Source organism: Papio anubis, chromosome 2 (assembly GCF_008728515.1).
Source record: "Papio anubis isolate 15944 chromosome 2, Panubis1.0, whole genome shotgun sequence".
Taxonomy (NCBI): Eukaryota; Metazoa; Chordata; class Mammalia; order Primates; family Cercopithecidae; genus Papio; species Papio anubis.
This window is the reverse complement of record NC_044977.1, coordinates 91,584,160-91,603,338: the sequence shown is the minus strand read 5'-3', so window position 1 is coordinate 91,603,338 and position 19,179 is coordinate 91,584,160. Positions and strand designations below refer to the sequence as shown.

Sequence of the window (19,179 nt, the reverse complement as noted above, 5' to 3'; positions counted from 1 at the left end):
TTTTGTATCAGGTGTGTTGCTGGCCAGGAGCTGATGGCTCACTGGGCTCTTGGAGGGGAATGTGAAGAAACCAAGGAGTGACTTTTTTATCTAGATTACTTAGGATTCCTTAGTTTTTCAGAAGCCAGGTAGTAGTATGTTTACCTGTTCTAGAGCTACTTCCTCACATGCAGAGTTGAGAGGACCTCAATGACTTTTCTCACAAAATAGCTGACTTTATTTTTTTGAGATGGAGTCTGGCTCTGTCACCCAGGCTGCAGTGCAGTGGTGTGATCTTGGCCCACTACAACCTCTACCTCCAGGATTCAAGCGATTCTCCTGCCTCAGCTTCCTGAGTAGCTGGGATTACAGGCCCCTACCACCATACCCTGCTTTTTTTTTTTGAAAAGGAGTCTTGCTCTTTCGCAGGGTGGAGTGCAGTCACGCAGTCTCAGCTTACTGCAACCTCCCCCTCCCAGGTTCCAGTGATTCTCCTGCCTCAGCCTCCTGAGTATCTGGGACTACAGGTATGCGTCACCACGCCCAGCTAATCTTTGTATTTTTAGTAGAGATGGGGTTTCACCATGTTGGCCAGGATGGTCTCAAACTCCTGACCTCAAGTGATCCGCCCACCTCAGCTTCCCAAAGTGCTGGGATTACAGGTGTGAGCCAATGTGCATGGCTGAGAGAGATTCAAGTTAGGGAATATTTATATGTCTTGATCTGGTCCTATATGGCCAAGCTATGGGCTAGCAGGATGCCCTGTGTATGCCAGTCCCAGGGATTGTTCTTTGACCCTTTGACCCCTCGGGAGCCAGAGTCAGATGCTCAGTGTGAGACTGAAACCCCAGGAGCCACAGCTGGTCAGAGCTGTTTTGTGAGCAGCCTCAGGAAGAACTTTTTGAACCTGGAACACATTTATCTCAGGGCCTGAGGCTCCCCCTGGAAATGAGGGTGCTGTGTTTGTGTGCATCTGTGGTAGTCGCATCTACACAGCCCCACCTGTTTGGTGAAAGATCAGGCATCACTTTTTTCTTTCTAAACTTTTATTGAAAAAACCGAGGGAGGTGTGCTGGATCCCTGTTCAGAAAAGCCGCTTCTCATACCTGCAGGCAGAAAGACGACCTGTGAGGTGAGGGCAGGAGAAAGGAGGCATGAGGCATGGCAGAGGCCCCACCAAGGACAGGGTGACTTACGAATGGAGGCTATGGACACCACCTTCCACCTGGGCTGAGGACGTTCTCTTCTCAAACTTAAGCTCCCCAGAGTACATCATGGCTCTGAAGAGGGGCAGAGGTCAAATGTGGGTAGCTGGCACTGGACCAGCCCCTCTACCCATGTCCCAGCTTCCCAAGCTCACCGGACTTGGGTCAAGCTCTTGGCACCAATGTCCTGGCATGAGTGTTGGATGCCAGCAATCAGGTAAGGGACAAATTTGTGGATGGACCCTTTGTCCTGCACAGCACCAGACACCCCCTGGGCCACTTTGATTTTGTCAGCTTCACTGCAGGGAGAGGCAGAGACACGGGCAAGGTCACAGCAGAGATGAGATTGTCAGTGTAGGATTAGGGTGAGGTAACTGGCTTGCCTGTCCCACCTGAAATATCTGTTCTGGCTGCTGAGGTGCTTGTCCATGGCATCAAGAGAACCCATACCACGATATTTCTTTAGCCGGATCCCATCGGAAAAGAAGTACTCACCAGGGGCCTCAGTGGTGGCAGCCAGGAGAGAGCCCATCATGACTGTGGACAGATGGAGTGCTGGGTTAAAGCCTAAGCAGCACTGGGGAGACGTCCCACTGGCCTTCACGGGTACTGGGCCTCACCTGTGGAAGCCCCAAGGGCCAAAGCTTTCGCAATATGACCCACATTTTGGATTCCTCCATCAGCGATGACTGGAACACCAAAGCGCCGTGCATACTCTGACACCTTGTACACTGCTGTTGCTTGGGGCCGCCCACAGGCCAGCACTGTTGAGATGGAGGAACACATGGGTGGATAGGGTTAATGGGGACAGGCAGTGGACCCTGTGGCCACATTTAAGACCCAGGAGCTTTTGGCTACATCTGCATCAGGACTGCAGGTTGGATGAGGAAGAGACATGTCTGGGATGGCTGCTACCCCATGTGCCTTAAATAGTACAAACTGCTGTGCTGCCCTCTACTCACCCCCACATGTGCGCGTGCATGTGTGCAGTGCCCAGGACAGCCTCAGGCACATGCAGTCTTAGCAGCCGGGAAAGCCCCCGACCGTGCAGTTAGTCCCCAGAGGCACTGAAGTCCGGCCCAGCCCTTCCTGAATGGTGGGCAGCTCAGGCAAGGTAAGGGCAGTGGTTGTGTGGGAGAGCAGGTTGTGGTGTGCAGCAGGCAATTGTGTGGAAGAGCAAGGACCACACAAAGGAGTTGGTCCCTGAGCCATGCCTACTGCAGAAGATGCGGGCAGGAAAGGGCCTGCCTAGGAAAGTCCTGCCCTATCAGCACCCCAGGAGGAAGAGGGGAGCTATGTTCTTGAGCACCCCCCACAAACCATGGTCTGTGTATCAGTTGGCCCTGCCCACCCATCAGCACCACAAACCCCGGGAGCTACAGCTACGTCAACCAAGCAGCCGGGCAGTGGGCAGCTGGGCCGGGCCAGTGGGCCGGGCCGGACTTACTATAGCAACCTGTGACAGTAGAAGGGCATTTGGGGCTGTGGGACTTTATGTCTGGAGGGATCTTGGGAGCCACTAAATAAAACAAACAGACCAGAGTTTAGAGAAGGTGCAGAGCAGGAGCAAGAAGGCCAGGCTAGGCAAGGGAGTGGCAGGTGAAGGATGACAAGACCTTGTCTTGCTTCCAGCTATGTCACCCATCCAAGAGGTCAGTTTGGCCCCAGGATTGCCCCTATTGGAGGACTCTTGTTCCCATAAGAGTGCTTGGCTCCAAGGTATGTGGGCCCTATCAAACTATATTCTTACCTTCCTGGGTAATGCAGATGGAGCCACTTCCCATGCCCACCCGCAGGGCATCCACACCTGCATCAATGAGGTTCTTGGCCTGGGCAGCAGTGACCACTAAGGTGAATGAAAGGAAAACGCTCAGGTGAAGGTTAAGGTGGGAGCCCAGCTTATCCACTCCCATCACACATCCCTCAGGGCACAATCTTGCCTTACCATTGCCTCCAATGACTTGGAGATTGGGGTATTTCTCTTTGATGTACTTGATCATATTGATCTGGAAGATGGAATTTCCCTGGGAAGAGTCCTGGGACAGGAACTAAGTCTCAGACTGTGATGTGGCAGCTGCCCCTATTGCCCCAACCCACCTGTGTAGCAGCTCACCAAAACCACTACATCCACACCAGCCTGGGCGAGCAAGTCCAGCCTATACTTGTCATCTTCATGAGTGCCAATGGCTGCCCCACACAGCAGCTGTTTCTTGGCATCTTTGGAGGCTAGTGGGTAGTCCCGGTTCTTCTTCAGGTCCGTCCGGGCAATGATGGCCACAAGCTCATCATCTTCATTTACAATGGGCAACTTTCCTGTGGTCAGGGCAGGACATGGATCAGGACCCTGAGCATTAGTTCCAGGCCCTTTCCCAGCTCTAGGACTTACCCTTCTTGCTGCGCTGCAGAATTTCGTTTGCCTCCTTCAGTGTGATGCCTGCAGGGGCTACCACCAAGTCTTCCCTCTTTGTCATTATCTACGTAGGAGGTGAGATGCGAAGGGCCAGTCATCGACTATGGTCAGTCAACTCTTTTTTTCTTTCCTTCCCAAGTAGCTGGGATTACAGGCAGGCGCCACCACACCCAACTAATTTTTTGTATTTTTAGTAGAGACAGGGTTTCACGATGTGGGCCAGGCTGGTCTTGAACTCCTAACCTCGTGATTCGCCTGCCTCGGCCTCCCAAAGTGCTGAGATTACAGGGGTAAGCCACTGCTCCTGGCCTATGGCCAGTCACCTCTACATGCCCTGCCTAATTCAGAGGTGAAGTTCTATGGACCACCACGTTCATACATTCACATCCAAATCACCCTTCCTCAAGGGATCCCAATAGTTCCTAAGCAGTATGGTATTAAGTGAGGGATGAGTAGAAAGGGCAACATGGCACAGGGAGCAACCTCTTACACTATGGAATAAGGAGGACCACCCAGGAACAATGGCAAGAAAATGAGGGCAGACCTCGAGCACTGCCCCTACCTTAGGGGTTTAAAAAAACAAAGCATGAATACTAGCAAGCATTTGGGCAGTTTGAAAGCCTCTGGTGGAGAAAGGATGCAGAAACCCAATGAAGGAGTCAGAAACTTGGCCTGACCCTTCTCTTTCCCAGAGGGGAGAGGCTATCAGAGATGTCATACAGACAACAGAAACCTCTTGTCTTCAACCTGGGCTGCCAGAGCTTGGATCTACTCTGACAGTGGCACCCACCTCTTCCAATAAACAGTCATGTTCCTCCTCTTTGAGAAAATCAATATCCCTGGAGGAGATGATGCCCACCAATCGGCTCCCCATCCGGCCTGTGTCTGTGATTGGGATACCGCAGAAACCATGCCGGGCCTTGGCCTCAAAAACATCCCGCACACGATCCTTGGGACTGAGGACCACAGGGTCTGTGATGAATCCCTGTTCGTATTTCTGGAAAGGGATGGTGAGAAAGGTATCGCATCTTTGAACTACTTTCATCAGGCTCTTGATCTGAAGCATGGGGTCTCTGCTTAACGCTCCCTTTGGCAATGCCACAAGACCAAATCACACCAACACATCTTAGAGGAGACATGGGTAGGCTGGAGGCACTGTCCACCTGGTCTATTGCTGCTGCTTTAAGAAACAGAATCTCAGGGTCTTCTCAGTAACTGAACCCCATGGTGGGAAGAAAGAATACTAAATTAATAGAATAAACCCCTACTCCCACCCCACCCCACCTCAGTGCAATTCCCAGGAGTGCTTGCTAATGATCTTTGCCCTTCTGACCTTCACTTTCCGAACTTCATTGGCCTGGAATTCAGGTGTACAGTTGTGGTGGATGAAGCCAATACCACCTGTAAGCTACAGGATAAAAAGAGAAATACTAAGTGACAAGAGGCAGGACTGGATGCCTTTGGGGAAAGGCGATGGCATCCTTGCTCCTTCCCCCACACCCCATGGGGCTCACCGCCATTGCTATGGCCATCCCAGCCTCTGTGACTGTGTCCATGGGAGAGGAAACCAGTGGGGTCTTAAGAGTGATTTTCTTGGTCAGAGCAGAAGTCAGGTCCTGAGGAGACAAAGGTCAGCCAGTGTGGGAAAGCATCTCTTACTCCTCAAGGTGTTACTGAGTCCCCCAGAAAAAGGCACTTTTGTATGACCTGCATGCTAACCAGTAACATCCCATAAAATCCACACCCAAGCCCAATCTGGTGAGGTAGCCCAGAGACCAGGTGACAGTAGCACCTTAGCTCACCTTGATGTTCAGGACTCAATTCCTGATCATACTTACCACCTGGTCTGCAGTGAAGTCGATGTACCCAGGGAGAATGAGAAAGTCACTGCGAGGGAAGGGAGTGAATTGGGAGTAAAGCTCTCAGGCATAGGGTAGCATGAGACTCCATCCCGCATATATCAATCAACTCGTAACCCATGTGAGCAGAGAGTGGCACTGACAGAGCCTGTGTGTCACAGACATAGTACAAGGTGGAAGCGGGGACAGGGGACCTTTTATGCCACCGAGCTGTCATCAGTGCTCCTGGCACCCTGGCAATTCCATGTGTCTGGAGCATGGAGTCTCCAGCCTGAAATTCCAAGCACTATTGAGATGTTTCTCCGTATCCCAAGCACCGCTCCCGATGTCTCAAAGTGAGCCCCGGAGGTGGGTGGCCAATTCCCGGAACCTGTCCCCCGCGCCTACGCCCAAGAAGGCTCCACGGAAGCCCCCATATGGCCTTTTCACCCAGCATGCCACCCCTCTCTTCGCCCAGGTGAGCCCCATAGGCCCGCACTTGTAGGTGAGGCCGTCTCCGCAGTTGAAGAGCTGCTGTGCTGTGAGTCCGTCGTCTGGCACGTAGGACGTGCCCCCACTAATCAGGTAGTCGGCCATGGTCAACACAGGACACCGCCGCGTGTCTCCGAGGACCGCGCCGCAGAGACCTCTACCGTCTGGGCCGCGCCAATATAAACCAGCCGACTTCGTCACTGCGCCGCGCACGTTGCTGACGTCAGGTCGTAGTACGCGCGGCCGGAACAGACCCGCTTCGCTGCGGCAGGGGCGGAGCTGCCGCTGAAGAAACAGCGCATGCGTACAGCACACACTGGCCTCCTCACTGAGGAGCTGATTTCAAGTCCCACCCCACTCCCCGCAGGACCCCGGCCAGTTCAATTAACAGGCAAGGCTTTACTTCCACTGTCCCGCCGGGCTCCTCCCCAAAATAAAGAGGCGTTGTTCACTAGCATGTTGAAAAGACGTGCTTGTCATTCTTAATAAACAACTAGAGTAAGAATACATTAAGAGAAACAGAGTGGTATCTTTATATGATACACAAGTGTATGTTACAAGAATTCCATCAGGCACAGGAGCCTCAGGTTTTAAGGCCTCAATGTTAGGCCAAAAAAAAAAAAAAAAAAAGAAAAAAGAAAAAAAAAAAAAAGGCATGGTAAAGTTTTTACTTTAACATCTAAAATGTCACTTGTCATAAAGGAGGGTGTAATAGAAATTGTCTTTAATAAATCATAATTGAAGTTCCCCTCATTTTTCTTCCATTAAGATGCTAAGTTTATGTTTGAGCATGAAGAAAGAAAAGAACATCGTTCCCCTGTGGTCAGCAAAGTCTGTCAGCCCAGTGGAAGTCAGCTGGGGAGATTCCCTTGCAGGGTCCATTCATCATTAATTCCATCTCTCTTGAAGATGGAAAGGGGCCACATTTAACAGTCCAAGCCCTTTCCCCAGGCCCCAGACAAAAAAAGAGTCAGTCAGCAACTTTCTAGGACATATGATCTCAAGGAAACCCAGAGTCACCATCGGCTGAGGAGTCTGCCGCAGCAGGTTTATGAAGATGCAAAGGGGGCAAAGTTTTCTTTTACATTTTAAACAGAAGCAGCCTGAAAGGCTTCATAACTACACCAATAAAAAAAAGAAAAAAGAAAAAATGGAGGCCTCTTCTTTAGTGTGAAAGTCTCTCTGGTTTTTCCTGGCTGCTTTCTCTTGCACTATGGCCAAGGCATCTCAGTGCATAGTGCTTGCATTGGCCACTGCGATGGCCTCCTGAATTTCTCTTATCACCAGGATCCGGGTCAGCATTTGTCCCATCTGCTCTCTGCTGATAGGCTGGACTGAGTACCAGATTGGGCTGTTGGGGGCCACCACCGGCTCAGGTGTCAGGTAAAAGGTGTCATTCCGGCCTTTCACACTCTGGGGGCTGAAGAATATGTGAGTAAAAGTTGGGTACCACCAACACAACTTCAACCCTCCCACCTTGAACCTCCCAGACAGATGCTGTCTGCAAACAGTAAGGTCCCGAGGTATTGTGGCACAGCTACTGAATTCCATGCAGCCACCACACACTACATCCTGGTCCTCCTTTGGGACTACTGCAAATCCCCCAAATGTTGGGTTGCTTCCCCTCTGCCCCTCCTTCCCACATACCACCTGTGATCCATCTCTGAATGCACCAGCCTATGGCTACCATGGACTCATGTGAGTCCATCCTTATCTTACTTGAAGCCAACTTCACTGCTCAAAGGGTCTATCTCCAAGTCTTTGCACATGTTGTGTTTTGTTTTTTGTTTTTGAGGTGGCATCTTGTCTCCAGGCTGGAGTGCAGTGGGGGTGATCTCAGCTCACTGCAACCTCCGCCTCCTTGGTTCAAGTGATTCTCCTGCCTCAGCCTCCTGAGTAGCTGGGACTATAGGCACGTGCCACCAAGCCCAGCTAATTTTTGTATTTTTAGTAGAGATGGGGTTTCGCCATGTTGGCCAGGCTAGTCTTGAACTCCTGACCTCAGGTGATCCACCCACCTTGGCCTCCCAAAGTGCTGGGATTACAGGTGTGAGCTACTGTGCCCAGCCTCATGTTGTGTTTTCTACCCACTAATGATGGCCATTACACTGGGGTCCTTAACTTGGGTTCACTCCCCTCCCCCTAACCGTGCTGTACCTCCATTAAGTACTTGGCATCCTGTATACTCTAACAGTTATTCATCCATCCATTTAAGATTTATTTAAGGATTACTAGTGCCAGGTCAGCACCAGGTGCTGATATTAAAAAATAATGGGCAGCAACAGTATTTCCTACCTCATGGAGCTTACAGATAGGAGGGGACACAGGTAGCAATTAAAGTTACACAAATACAAAATAACAAACAGTGATAAGTGCTACCTAGGAAACAGCCACAGGAAGAGGTGGGGAATGTGGAAATGCTTCCCTGATAAGCTGTGTTTAAGTTGAGAAGAGGCATAATATGATGCCCTTGAGTGAAGAGGAGCTAGTGTGGCTGGGGAACTAAGCTCCACAGATACGAGGTTAGCAAGGGGGAGTGCATGAAAGGAGCTGTCTGCCATAAAAGAATTATTATGTAATGAGAAACCACTGAATGGGCAAAAAGGAGAAAAAGCTGAGAGAAGTCTCACCTAGATTAATGGTGGCAGTGACAAAAGGTCAAGGTCAGGAAGCAGGGCCATGCTCAATATGTGATGAAGGTAGATTCTCTGTACCTTCATATCCTTTTCATGAAAGTTGACTGTAGGGACCTGGTACCCCTTTTTCTATCAGTGCTAGGCACATCACACACATTTGAAAAGCCAGGGCAAGGGTGCTTCTACATTTAGCTTTCTGGAAGTGTTTTTATGTGGTTTGGGACTAGAGAATGCCTCTCCCGTGTGATAAGCTATCACACAAGTGAACATGCACACGCATAAACACACATGCACATGCATAAACACACATGCACACACATGGACGGCCAGTCACAATAAAGCCTCCTCACCATTTGAAGAGGTAGAAATCATAGAGCTTGATGGGACATCTCAATGGATTCTCTGGATTTTCCGTCTGTTCTGCATACATGTCATCTGTAACTATAAAACACACATCCCCACCACCACAGACCTGGCATCAGACTGCCTTACCTCAGACCCAAATCAGGAACCTTAGGCTTTCAGCCAGCCCAACTAGGAAATACAGGGTCTGGGGAGGGAAGGTATGAGGCATGGGCAGTGACTACTAAGGGAAGAGGCAGCTATTCTCTCTGGGGCTTCTCTGCTTCTAGGAGGGAAGTTTGGAATTTTTGGCTGGTGAGAAGGGAGTGGAGAATTTTATCCAGCAAATCTCAACCTTTACACTTATCACCAGCCTCACAGGCACAAGGGCAGGACAAGCAGCACCTGTTTTTACCATCCCTGCCTCCTTTCCCTACCTTTCTGGCCAGTCTGGTGTATTCCAAGGGCCTTCAAGTACCGGATACTCGTGCTTTTATCCTTGGGATTAGAGGGGTTCTTCTTTGTCTGTCGCAAGACCTTGGAGAAGGCCAGCTTCATGTGCTGGTCCACTGTCTTCAATAGGAAGTACCTGGATCACAAGTAAAATGCAAGGCAGAGGGAGGGGTGCCAGGAGGATACCATGACTCATCCTCTGCCTACTGGTGCTTCAGAGAAGCCACCACCCACATTCCCAAGATCTGGGCAGGCTTGTACCCAACCAGTATCCAGTGCAGGAGCTACATCAAGATGGATGGTAGGGGACTGGCAAGGGTGTTTGCCTTACTGGTTACCAAACAAAATGCAGCCAAGTGGGGTTAGGGCTTTCAGTAGCCCAGTTTCTCAAATATATGTCAGAGGAATTCAGAAGGCCTCTTGGATAGTTTCTACACTCTTCACTGGACAGATGCCAGCAGTGGAGCCTCTAGAACACTTACTTGGTATTAAAGAACATGAGGGTGGTCAGCAAGGTGGAGGGGGAGTGAGCCCCAAGCTGCTTGCACTCCCACAGCATCTCCTCAGTCACGTGGCTGGGCAAGACATAGCCTAGGAGGAATAGAGTACTGTTACAACAAGAGGATGGCAGGTGATCTCTCAAAGGCACAATATGGGAGGTGTGAAGCATAAGGACCACATAGGAGTACAAATTTCATCAGGGGACTCTCCCTAAAGTGTGGCAAAAATCATCTGGAAAGCTTGTTAAAACACAGAGAGCTGGGTCCCAACCTGTTTCTGAAGTGGAACCTGATGATAAGTATTTCTAACACCACATTTGAGAACCACAGCCTTACATGATTGTTGTTACCCTCTAATCCAAGGCTAACACAGGGCAAAAAGACTGCCCTCAGAGACAGTGAAGGACAGAAAACTATAAACCAAACTCTGCATATATGCATACTTCTCTGAGAGTGTACAGAGCTTTGCATATTTTCAAAGGTGGTCCAGGACCCAAAGAACTGGCATGCACACCCGTTTGCCTTACCAAGTATTCTCTCGTTTCAACCGTCTCTAAAAAGCAAGGCCAGCCGCCGGGTGCGGTGGCTCACGCCTGTAATCCCAGCACTTTGGGAGGCCGAGGCGGGTGGATCATGAGGTCAGGAGATCAAGACCATCCTGGCTAACACGGTGAAACCCCGTCTCTACTAAAAATACAAAAAATAGCTGGGTGTGGTGGCGGGCTCCTGTAGTCCCAGCTACTCGGGAGGCTGAGACAGGAGAATGGTGTGAACCCTGGAAGCAGAGCTTGCAGTGAGCTGAGATTGCACCACTGCACTCCAGCCTAGGCGACAGAGCCTGACTCCCGTCTCAATTAAAAAAAAAAAAAAAAAAAAAAGCAAGGCTATTGTCATTAATTCTCTAGATAAACAGGAGATTGATACTCTTTGGGGGATTTTTTTAAAAATTATTATTATTTTTTGCTAAGATACAGGGTCTCTTCTACAGTCTTTTAAAAAAAGGAAGGCCAGGCATGGTGGCTCACGCCTGTAATCCCAGAACTTTGGGAGGCTGAGGTGGGAGAACTGCTTGAGCCCAAGAGTTGAAGACCAGCCTGGGCAACATAACGAGACCCCATCTCCACTAAAAATCAAAAAAATTATTCGAGTGTGATGGCACACACCTGTGATCCTAGCTACTAGGGAGGCTGAGGTGGGAGGATTCCTTGGGCCTGGGAGGTCAAGGCTGTAGTTAGCCGTGATCCACCACTGTACTTTAAGCCTGGGTGACAGAATGAGATCCTGTCTCCAAAAAAAAAAAAGAGATGAGGTTTTGCTCTGTCACCCCAGCTAGAGTACAGTGACACAATCATGGCTAACTGCAGCCTTGAGCTCTTGGGCTCAAAGACTCCTCCTGCCAGTTTCCTGAACAGTTAGAAATACAGGCGTGAACCACCACGCCTAGCCAATATGACAGTATTTGAACTATTACAAGATCCCCCCACAGAGCTGGTGTTACTGTAAGACCCTGGTTCATAAGTGAACCCAGAGCTAGGCATGGACAAAGGTCAATAATCTGAACAAGAACCCTGGTCAGCCAGGTCTGCACCAAAGAAAGATAACATTTGACATGACCACCAAGGCCCCTTTCATGTGCTGAAGTCAGTCAGTATGCACATGTTTGTGCACTGAGTGCATAATGAAATAGCAGCAGGCAACAGTATTTTCCTGCAGGGTTTTGGGATTCTCCAAGCAAGCACAGTGTTATGACACTTACTGGAAGCAGAAAAAAGAACATTCTGCCCAATACACTCCTCTTCTGTGTTCTGTGCTCTTGCCAGAACAAAGCTGGCTCTCTAACTAGAGTAGTGCACGTCCATCTCTTCAAGGCAGTTCTGACTCTATTTTTTGTATACTTTTCAGCTATTTTGTGACCCAGTGGCAATGGGAAAAGCTTTTCTGCTCTTAGACGTATCTGAAGCCCCCAAGATCCAGGATGAGCAGAAAACGGCCCTTCTCAGCAAAGAAGGATTCAAGGAATCCTCCCACCTCAGCCTCCCTAGTAGCTGGGATCACAGGTGTGCGCGATCACACTTGACTAATTTTTTTGATTTTTAGTGGAGATGAGGTCTTGCTATGTTGCCCAGGCTAGTCTTCAACTCTTGGGCTCAAGCAATTCTCCCACCTTGGCCTCCCAAAGTTCTGGGATTACAGGCGTGAGCCACCACACCTGGCCTTCTTTTTTTTTTTTTTTTTAAATAACTGTTCTCCTGGGAACAATTATTGCCATACTTTGGCATGTTCCACTTTTCTGGGTTTGCTCTGCCATTTGCTCCCTCTGATGTCACTTCTCTAATTTTATTCTCTTCTCTACAATTTGTAATAAACTTGGCTGGGTGTGGTTATTCATGTCTATAATCTCAGCACATTGGGAGGCCAAGGTAGGAGGACTGCTTGAACCCAGGAGTTCAAGACCAGCCTGGGCAACACAGGGAGACCACGTCAATACAAAAATTAAAAAAAAAAAAAAAAAAAAAAAGCTGAGTGCAACCGCTCGAGCCTGGGTCCCAGCTCGAGCCCAACAGGGCAAGGCAGCAGTGAACTATGATCGCAACATTGTACTTGAGCCTGGGAGACAAAGCAAGACCCTGTAAGAAAAAGTAAAATGGCACGGGCATGGTGGCTCATGGGTGTAACCTTGGGAGGCCAAGGCAGGAGGATCACTGGAACCCAGGAATTTCAGACCAGCCTAGGCAACATGGCAAAACCTCATTTCTATGAAAAAATATAAAAACTAGCCAGGTGTGGTGGTGTGCACCTGTAGTCCCAGCTACTTGGGAAGCTGAGAGGTAGAAGGATTGCTTCAGCCCAGGAGGTAGAGGTTCCAGTGAGGCAAGATTGTGCCACTGCACTCCAGCCTGGGAAACACAGCAAGACCCTGTCTCAAAATAAAACAATAAATCAAAATAAAATAAAACAGACTCTACTGACTCTACATGGAAGTAAGGGGCTATAGATTAAAAAAACCTAGGTAGTAGCCTTATAATTCTGAATCTGAACTATAAGCACCAAAATGATGTATTTTATCTTTAAAAACAATTTCTAGTTCTGCCCACTGAAGTAAGGCACTGAAATACCAGGCCCCAATAAAAGCAACCAGGCTCCAGAACTGAAGGTTTCTACATTAGAACAAGAAATGTCCAAGATGGGACTGAAACATTCTGTTAAGTCAGAAATTAAGAAAGACTATTAGAGTCATGTCGAAAGGACTTAGGGGTCAATTTAAAGAGGCTCCTAATCGCCAATGATGGGACATTTGTACATCAGTAGAGATGACTGCAATCAGCTGAATCTCATTAAATATGTTTAAATCTGTAAGTTCACAATGACTCTTGTAAACAAGAAAACCTTAATTGGACATCACTGAGGGAAGCTGATGAACTAACTCATTTTTGTGAAAACTGGTTAAGCAAAGAAAAAAAGAAAAAAAAAAAAGCCGTTAACTCTGCCTCTTCTATACAATCTATACCATTATGACTCTAAAGAGTTAAACAGGGAAAGTTAGGGCCAGGAAGTGGCTCACGCCTGTAATCCCAGTACTTTGGGAGGCTGAGGTGTGTGGATCGCCTAAGCTCAGGAGTTCGAGACCAGCCTGGGCAACGTGGTAAAACCCCATCTCTACAAAAAATACAAAAATTAGCCAAGCATGGTGGCACATGCCTGTAGCCCCCAGCTACATGGAGGGCTGAGGTGGGAGGACTGCTTGAGCCCAGAAGGTTGAGGCTACAGTGAGCCGTCCGTGTTCCCATCACTGCAATCCAGCCTGGGTGATAAATTGAGATCCTGTCTCTTTAAAAAAAACAACAAAAAAAAAAACGAGGGAAAGTTTTTCATTATATTCCAAGTAATTATTAAGTAATAATAACATTAGAATACTATTCTGTGACCCATAAAGAATCAGTGGATTCAGACATTTGGGCATTGTGATCAAAGAAAGGCCAACTATGAAGTAATCTTGCCAAAAACAAAACAAAACAAAAATCTGGAATCAATCTGTATATTCAATTACCAATCAACTGTAGATACATGGGGAAAAAGAATATGTTAAACTACACCACAGCGAGCAATCAGCAAAAATTAGACTGTGCGACAATTTCAAAGGCTAGTTTCTTTCATGAATATACTGTAAGACAAAAGGGAGAGGGAAATTAAGATGAACAGTAAATATTAAGGCCAAGCAAGGTGGCTCACATCTGTAACCCTAGTACTTTGGGAGGCTGAGGCAGGCAGATTGCCTGAGCTCAGGAGTTCGCGACCAGCATGGCCAACATGGTGAAACCCCGTATCAACTAAAAATACAAAAATTAGCTAGCTGTGGTGGCAGGCACCTGTAGTCCCGGCTACTCGGGAGGCTGAGGCAGGAGAATCACTTGAATCCAGGAGGGAGGTTACAGTGAGCCGAGATTGCACCACTGCACTCCAACCTGGGCGACAGAGAAGACTCCATCTCAAGAAAAAAAGAAAAAGGCCAGGTATGGTGGCTGACCCCTCTAATCCCAACACTTTGGGAGGACAAGGCGGATGGATCACAAGGTCAGCAGTTCGATACCAGCCTAACCTGGTGAAACCCTGTCTCCACTAAAAATATAAAAATTAGCTGGGTGTGGTGGTGCGCGCCTGTAATCCCAGCTACTCAGGAGGCTGAGGCAGGAGAATCGCTTGAACTTGGAAGGCAGAGGTTGCAGTGAGCCGAGATCAAGCCTCTGTCTCAAGAAAAAAAAAAAGCCAAATTCAATATGTAGACTTAATTTTGACCTTCATTCAGATAAATCAAAATAATGAAATGTGTAAGACTATTAAACATTTTAATAAAGGGTAGATTTTTTTTGGTTTTTTTTTAAGAGGGAGTCTTGCTGTCACCCAGGCTGGAGTGCAGGGGCACCATCTCGGCTCACTGCAAGCTCTGCCTCCCGTGTTCACGCCATTCTCCTGCCTCAGCCTCCTAAGTAGCTGGGACTACAGGCACTCGCTACCACACCCAGCTAATTTTTTGTATTTTTAGTAGAGATGGGGCTTCACCGTGTTAGCCAGGACCGTCTCGATCTCCTGACCTCATGATCCGCCCGCCTCAGCCTCCCAAAGTGCTGGGATTACAAGCATGAGCCACTGCACCCGGCCTAACAAAGGGTAGATTTTAATTACATTATGGATTTACCTTTTTTTGTTGTTTATTTATTTTTGAGACTGAGTCTTGCACTGTCACCTGGGCTGGAGTGCAATGGTGCGATCTCGGCTCACTGCAACCCCTGCCTCTCCTGTGTTCAAGTGATTCTACTGCCTCAGCCTCCCGAGTAGCTGGAATTACAGGCTCCCACCACCACATCCAGCTAATTTTTGCATTTTTTTTAGTAGAGATAGGGTTTCACCATAATTGGCCAGGCTGGTCTCGAACTCCTGACCTCGTGGTCCACCCGCCTTGGCCTCCCAAAGTGCTGGGAACTCAGGCGTGAGCCACCGTGCCCAGTCATTTTTTAAAATTATTTTTTAAAGTATGAGCCAGGCTCCGTAGCCCACGTCTGTAATCCCAGCAATTTGAGATGCCGAGGCGGGTGGATCACCTGAGGTCAGGAGTTCAAGACCAGCCTGGGCAACATGGTGAAACCTTGTCTCTACTAAACTACAAAAAATTAGCCGGGTGTGGCAGTGTGCGCCTGTAGTCCCAGCTACTTGGGAGGCTGAGGCAGGAGAATTGCTTGAACCCAGGAGCCGGAGGTTGCAGTGAGCCAAGATCATGTCACTGCACTCCAGGCTGGACGACAAAGTGAGTGAGACTCTATCTCAAAACAAATAAATACATAAATAAAAAGTAAATATTAAAAGACACAACCAGGCCAGAAGCGGTGGCTCACGCCTGTAATCCCAGCACTTTGGGAGGCTGAGGCGGGCAGATCACCTGAGGTCAGGAGTTCAAGACCAGCCTGGCCAACATGGTGAAATTAAACTCCATCTCTACTAAAAATACAAAAATTAGCCAGGTGTTGTGGTACATGCCTGTAATCCCAGGTACTTGGGAGGCTGAGGCAGGCGAACCACTTGAACCCAGGAGACAGAGGTTGTAGTGAGCCGAGGTCCTGTCATTGCACTCCAGCCTAGGCGAATGAGAATCTGTCTCAAATAAACAAACAAGTAAATAAATAAGTAAGTAAGTATGATAGGTTGGGTCCCGTGGCTCATGCCTGAAATCCCAGCACTTTGGGAGGCCGAGGTGGGCCAATCACTTGAGGCCAGAAGTTCGAGACCAGCCTGGCCAGGTGCCTGTAATCCCAGCTATTCGGAGGCTTCAGGCAAAAAAAAGTATGGATAAAGTATCTGGAATTTACTTCCAGTACAGGAGAGGGGAAACAGGTGGTGGTATACATAAAGGTTAAAATGGAAAAAATAAACTTAAAAACAAACAAAAAGTAATTAAACAGCAACAGGCCAGGCTCAGTGGCTCATGCCTGTAATCCCAGCACTTTGGGAGGCTGATGCAGGTGGATCACTTTAGGTCAGGAGTTTGAGACCAGCCTGGTCAACATGGTGAAACCCCCGTCTCTACTAAAAATATAAAAAGTAGATGGGCTTGGTGGCACACGCCTGTAATTCCAGCTACTTGGGAGGCTGAGGCACGAGAATCACTTGAACCTGAGGCAGAGGTAGTGAGCCGAGATGGTGCCACTGCACTCCAGCCTGGGCGACAGAGTGAGACTCCGTCTCAAAAACAAAAAAACAGCAACAAAAAAAGATTTGCCATGGAAAATGGGTACATGGGGGAATTCATTAATCTATTCTGTTTATTTTATTTATCCATAGTAACAGACTAAAAAGTGAACTCTGCATATCCATACTTAGCTTGAAAACTTCTAAATTATGTAGAGTGATGTAGTCACTCATGTCTCTGTTCCAACAATAGCCCTCCCTTGTAATAGTCTTAACCCTTTCCATTCCTTTGTGTTCTGTTCTCCAAAGTACTTAAGTTGCTAGGTGCAGTAGCTCATGCCCATAATCCCAGCTCTTAGGGAGGCAGAGGTGGGAGGATAGCTGGAGCCCAGGAGTTGGAGACCTGCCTGGGCAATATAGTGAGACCTCGCTCTCCACAAAAAACAAGGGGGAAAAAAAAAAAAAAAGACAAAGTACTGGAGTTAACTTACTTATTTATACACTGTCTCACCTTACTGTAGTGCAAGCTCCATTTTCTTCACTGCTGTATTAATCATATTCTCTGGCACCTGGAATACTGCCTTGCACATAGTAGGCACTCAAAAAATTTGTCTAACCAGTAAGTTTCTTTTTTAAGGGTTAAGCAGCACACATTTTAATAAATGGCAGAACAGGGATTAAAACTCGGATATTTGCATGAAGACAAGTTTTAAACTTCTTTGCATGCCAAGGAATGCAACTGCTGCATCATAAGGCCAACAATGTTTACTTTTGTAAGAAACTGCCAAATTGTCTTCCAAAGTGGTTGTGTCATTTTGCATTTCCACAAGCAATAAATGACGTTACTCCCTATCCATGTCAGCATTTGGTGCTGTTGGTGTTTTGAATTTTAGCCATTCTAATAAATGTACAGTAGTATTTCATTACTTCAATTTGCAACTCTCTGATGACACCTGACGAGAGCATCTTTTTTTTTCTTTTTGAGACAGAGTCTCATTCTGTTGCCCAGGCTGGAGTGCAGTGGCACAGGATATCGGCTCACTGCAACCTCTGCCTCCTGGGTTCAAGTGATTATCTTGCCTCAGCCTCCCAAGTAGCTGGGATTACGGGCGCGTGCCACCACACCCGGCTAATTTTTCTATTTTTCTAAGTAGAGATGGGGTTTCCCCATATTGGTCAGGCTGGTCTTGAACTCCTGACCTCAAGTGATGCACCTGCATTTGGCCTCCCAAAGTGCTAGGATTACAGGTGTGAGCCACCACACCCAGCCCATATTTTCATATACTCATGTGCCATCAATATATTTTTTTTGGTGAGGTATCTGGTCAGATACTTAATATGTGTTTGTGTGTAGTTTTTTATTTTTTGGTAGAGATAGGATGTCACCATGTTGCCCAGGCTGGTCTTGAATTCCTGGGCTCAAGCAATCCTCTTACCACGGCCTCCCGAAGTGCTGGTATTACAGGTGTGAGCCAGGCCCAGACTAGACGTTTATTATGAATGAGATGGGGGTCTCACTTTGTTGACCAGGCTGGTCCCAAACTCCTGGACTCAAGTGATCCTCCCACCTTGGTCTCCCAAAGTGCTAGGATTATGGGTGTGAGCCACTACACCCAGCTGCTAGTCTTTTTTTTTTTTTTTTTCTGAGACGGAGTCTCACTCTGTCACCTAGGCTGGAGTGGAGTGGCATGGTCTCACCTCATTGCAACCTCTGCCTGCCTGGTTCAAGCGATTCTCCTGCCTCAGCCTCCCGAGTAGCTGGGACTATAGGCACATGCCACCACGTCTAGCTAATTTTTTGTATTTAGTAGAGACAGGGTTTCACAGTGTTAGCCAGGATAGTCTCAATCTCCTGATCTCATGATCCACCCGCCTCAGCCTCCCAAAGTTCTGGGATTACAGGTGTGAACCACCGCGCCCGGCCAATTTTTTGTATTTTTAGTAGAGAAGATGTTTTATGTGTTGGCCAGGCTGATGTCGGATTCCTGGTCTCAAGTCATCCACCTGACTCGGTCTCCCAAAATGCTGGGATTACAGGCATGAGCCACTGCACCCAAGGAGGGGCGGACCCTTGCTCTGTCGACAGGATGGAGTGCAGTGGCGCGCTCCTGGCTCACTGCAACATCTGCCTTCCTGGTTCAAGCGATTTCCCTGCCTCAGCCTCCTGAGTAGCTGGGGCTACAGCTGCACACCACCACACCTGGCTAATTTTTTGTATTTTAGTAGGGGGGGGGTTTCACCATGTTGGCCAGGCTGGTCTCGATCTCTTGACCTTGTGATCCGCCCACCTCGGCCTCCCAAAGTGGTGGGATTACAGGCATGAGCCACCGTGTCCAGCTAGACTGTTATTTTTTCAAAGTTGCGGTCTTGCTCTGTCACCCAGGCCAGAGTGCAGTGGCATGATCATAGCTTACTGCACCTTTGAACTCCCGAGTTCAAGCGATCCTCCTGCCTCAGCATCTACGGTAGCTAGGACGACAAGCATGCACCACCACACCCAGCTAATTTTTTTTTTTTTTCTCTTTTGAGACGGAGTCTCACTCTGTCGCCCAGGCTGGAGTGCAGTGGCGCGATCTCAGCTCACTGCAAGCTCCGCCTCCCGGGTTCACACCATTCTCCTGCCTCAGCCTCCCAAGTAGCTGGGAC

At 48.3% G+C, this 19,179-nt stretch overlaps 2 protein-coding genes across 6 annotated transcripts in view; both read right to left on the bottom strand.

The window, feature by feature from the left end:
* Positions 1 to 1,007: 1,007 nt before the first annotated feature.
* Positions 1,008 to 6,317, bottom strand: IMPDH2 (inosine monophosphate dehydrogenase 2). Of its 2 annotated transcripts, XM_009200820.4 has the most exons (15): positions 5,932 to 6,317; positions 5,433 to 5,481; positions 5,109 to 5,210; positions 4,928 to 5,002; positions 4,385 to 4,591; positions 3,571 to 3,658; positions 3,298 to 3,497; positions 3,130 to 3,220; positions 2,935 to 3,030; positions 2,632 to 2,703; positions 1,805 to 1,948; positions 1,577 to 1,721; positions 1,340 to 1,483; positions 1,176 to 1,259; positions 1,008 to 1,085 (listed from the first exon to the last, which is right to left on the bottom strand). In XM_009200820.4, the coding sequence occupies exons 1-15, from the start codon at positions 6,027 to 6,029 to the stop codon at positions 1,064 to 1,066; spliced, it is 1,617 nt and encodes a 538-aa protein (XP_009199084.1). In that variant the 5' UTR covers positions 6,030 to 6,317; the 3' UTR covers positions 1,008 to 1,063. The 2 variants fall into 2 exon arrangements, with proteins under 2 accessions (XP_009199084.1, XP_003894503.1); XM_003894454.4 differs by lacking the exon at positions 2,632 to 2,703 and having other exon boundaries at positions 5,932 to 6,107.
* Positions 6,318 to 6,433: 116 nt separating this feature from the next.
* The window catches only part of QRICH1 (glutamine rich 1), a 67,113-nt gene continuing 54,367 nt past the window's right edge, over positions 6,434 to 19,179 (bottom strand). For 3 of the 4 annotated variants that reach the window (XM_031663349.1, XM_031663350.1, XM_031663351.1), the window contains 4 exons: positions 9,838 to 9,946; positions 9,340 to 9,491; positions 8,911 to 9,001; positions 6,434 to 7,344 (listed from right to left, as the gene is read on the bottom strand). In XM_031663349.1, coding sequence (XP_031519209.1) covers positions 7,152 to 7,344; positions 8,911 to 9,001; positions 9,340 to 9,491; positions 9,838 to 9,946 — 545 coding nt within the window. In that variant the 3' untranslated portion in view covers positions 6,434 to 7,151. Of the gene's footprint in view, positions 7,345 to 8,910; positions 9,002 to 9,339; positions 9,947 to 19,179 lie in introns of those variants that run through there. The other variant, XM_031663352.1, reaches the window with a different exon arrangement.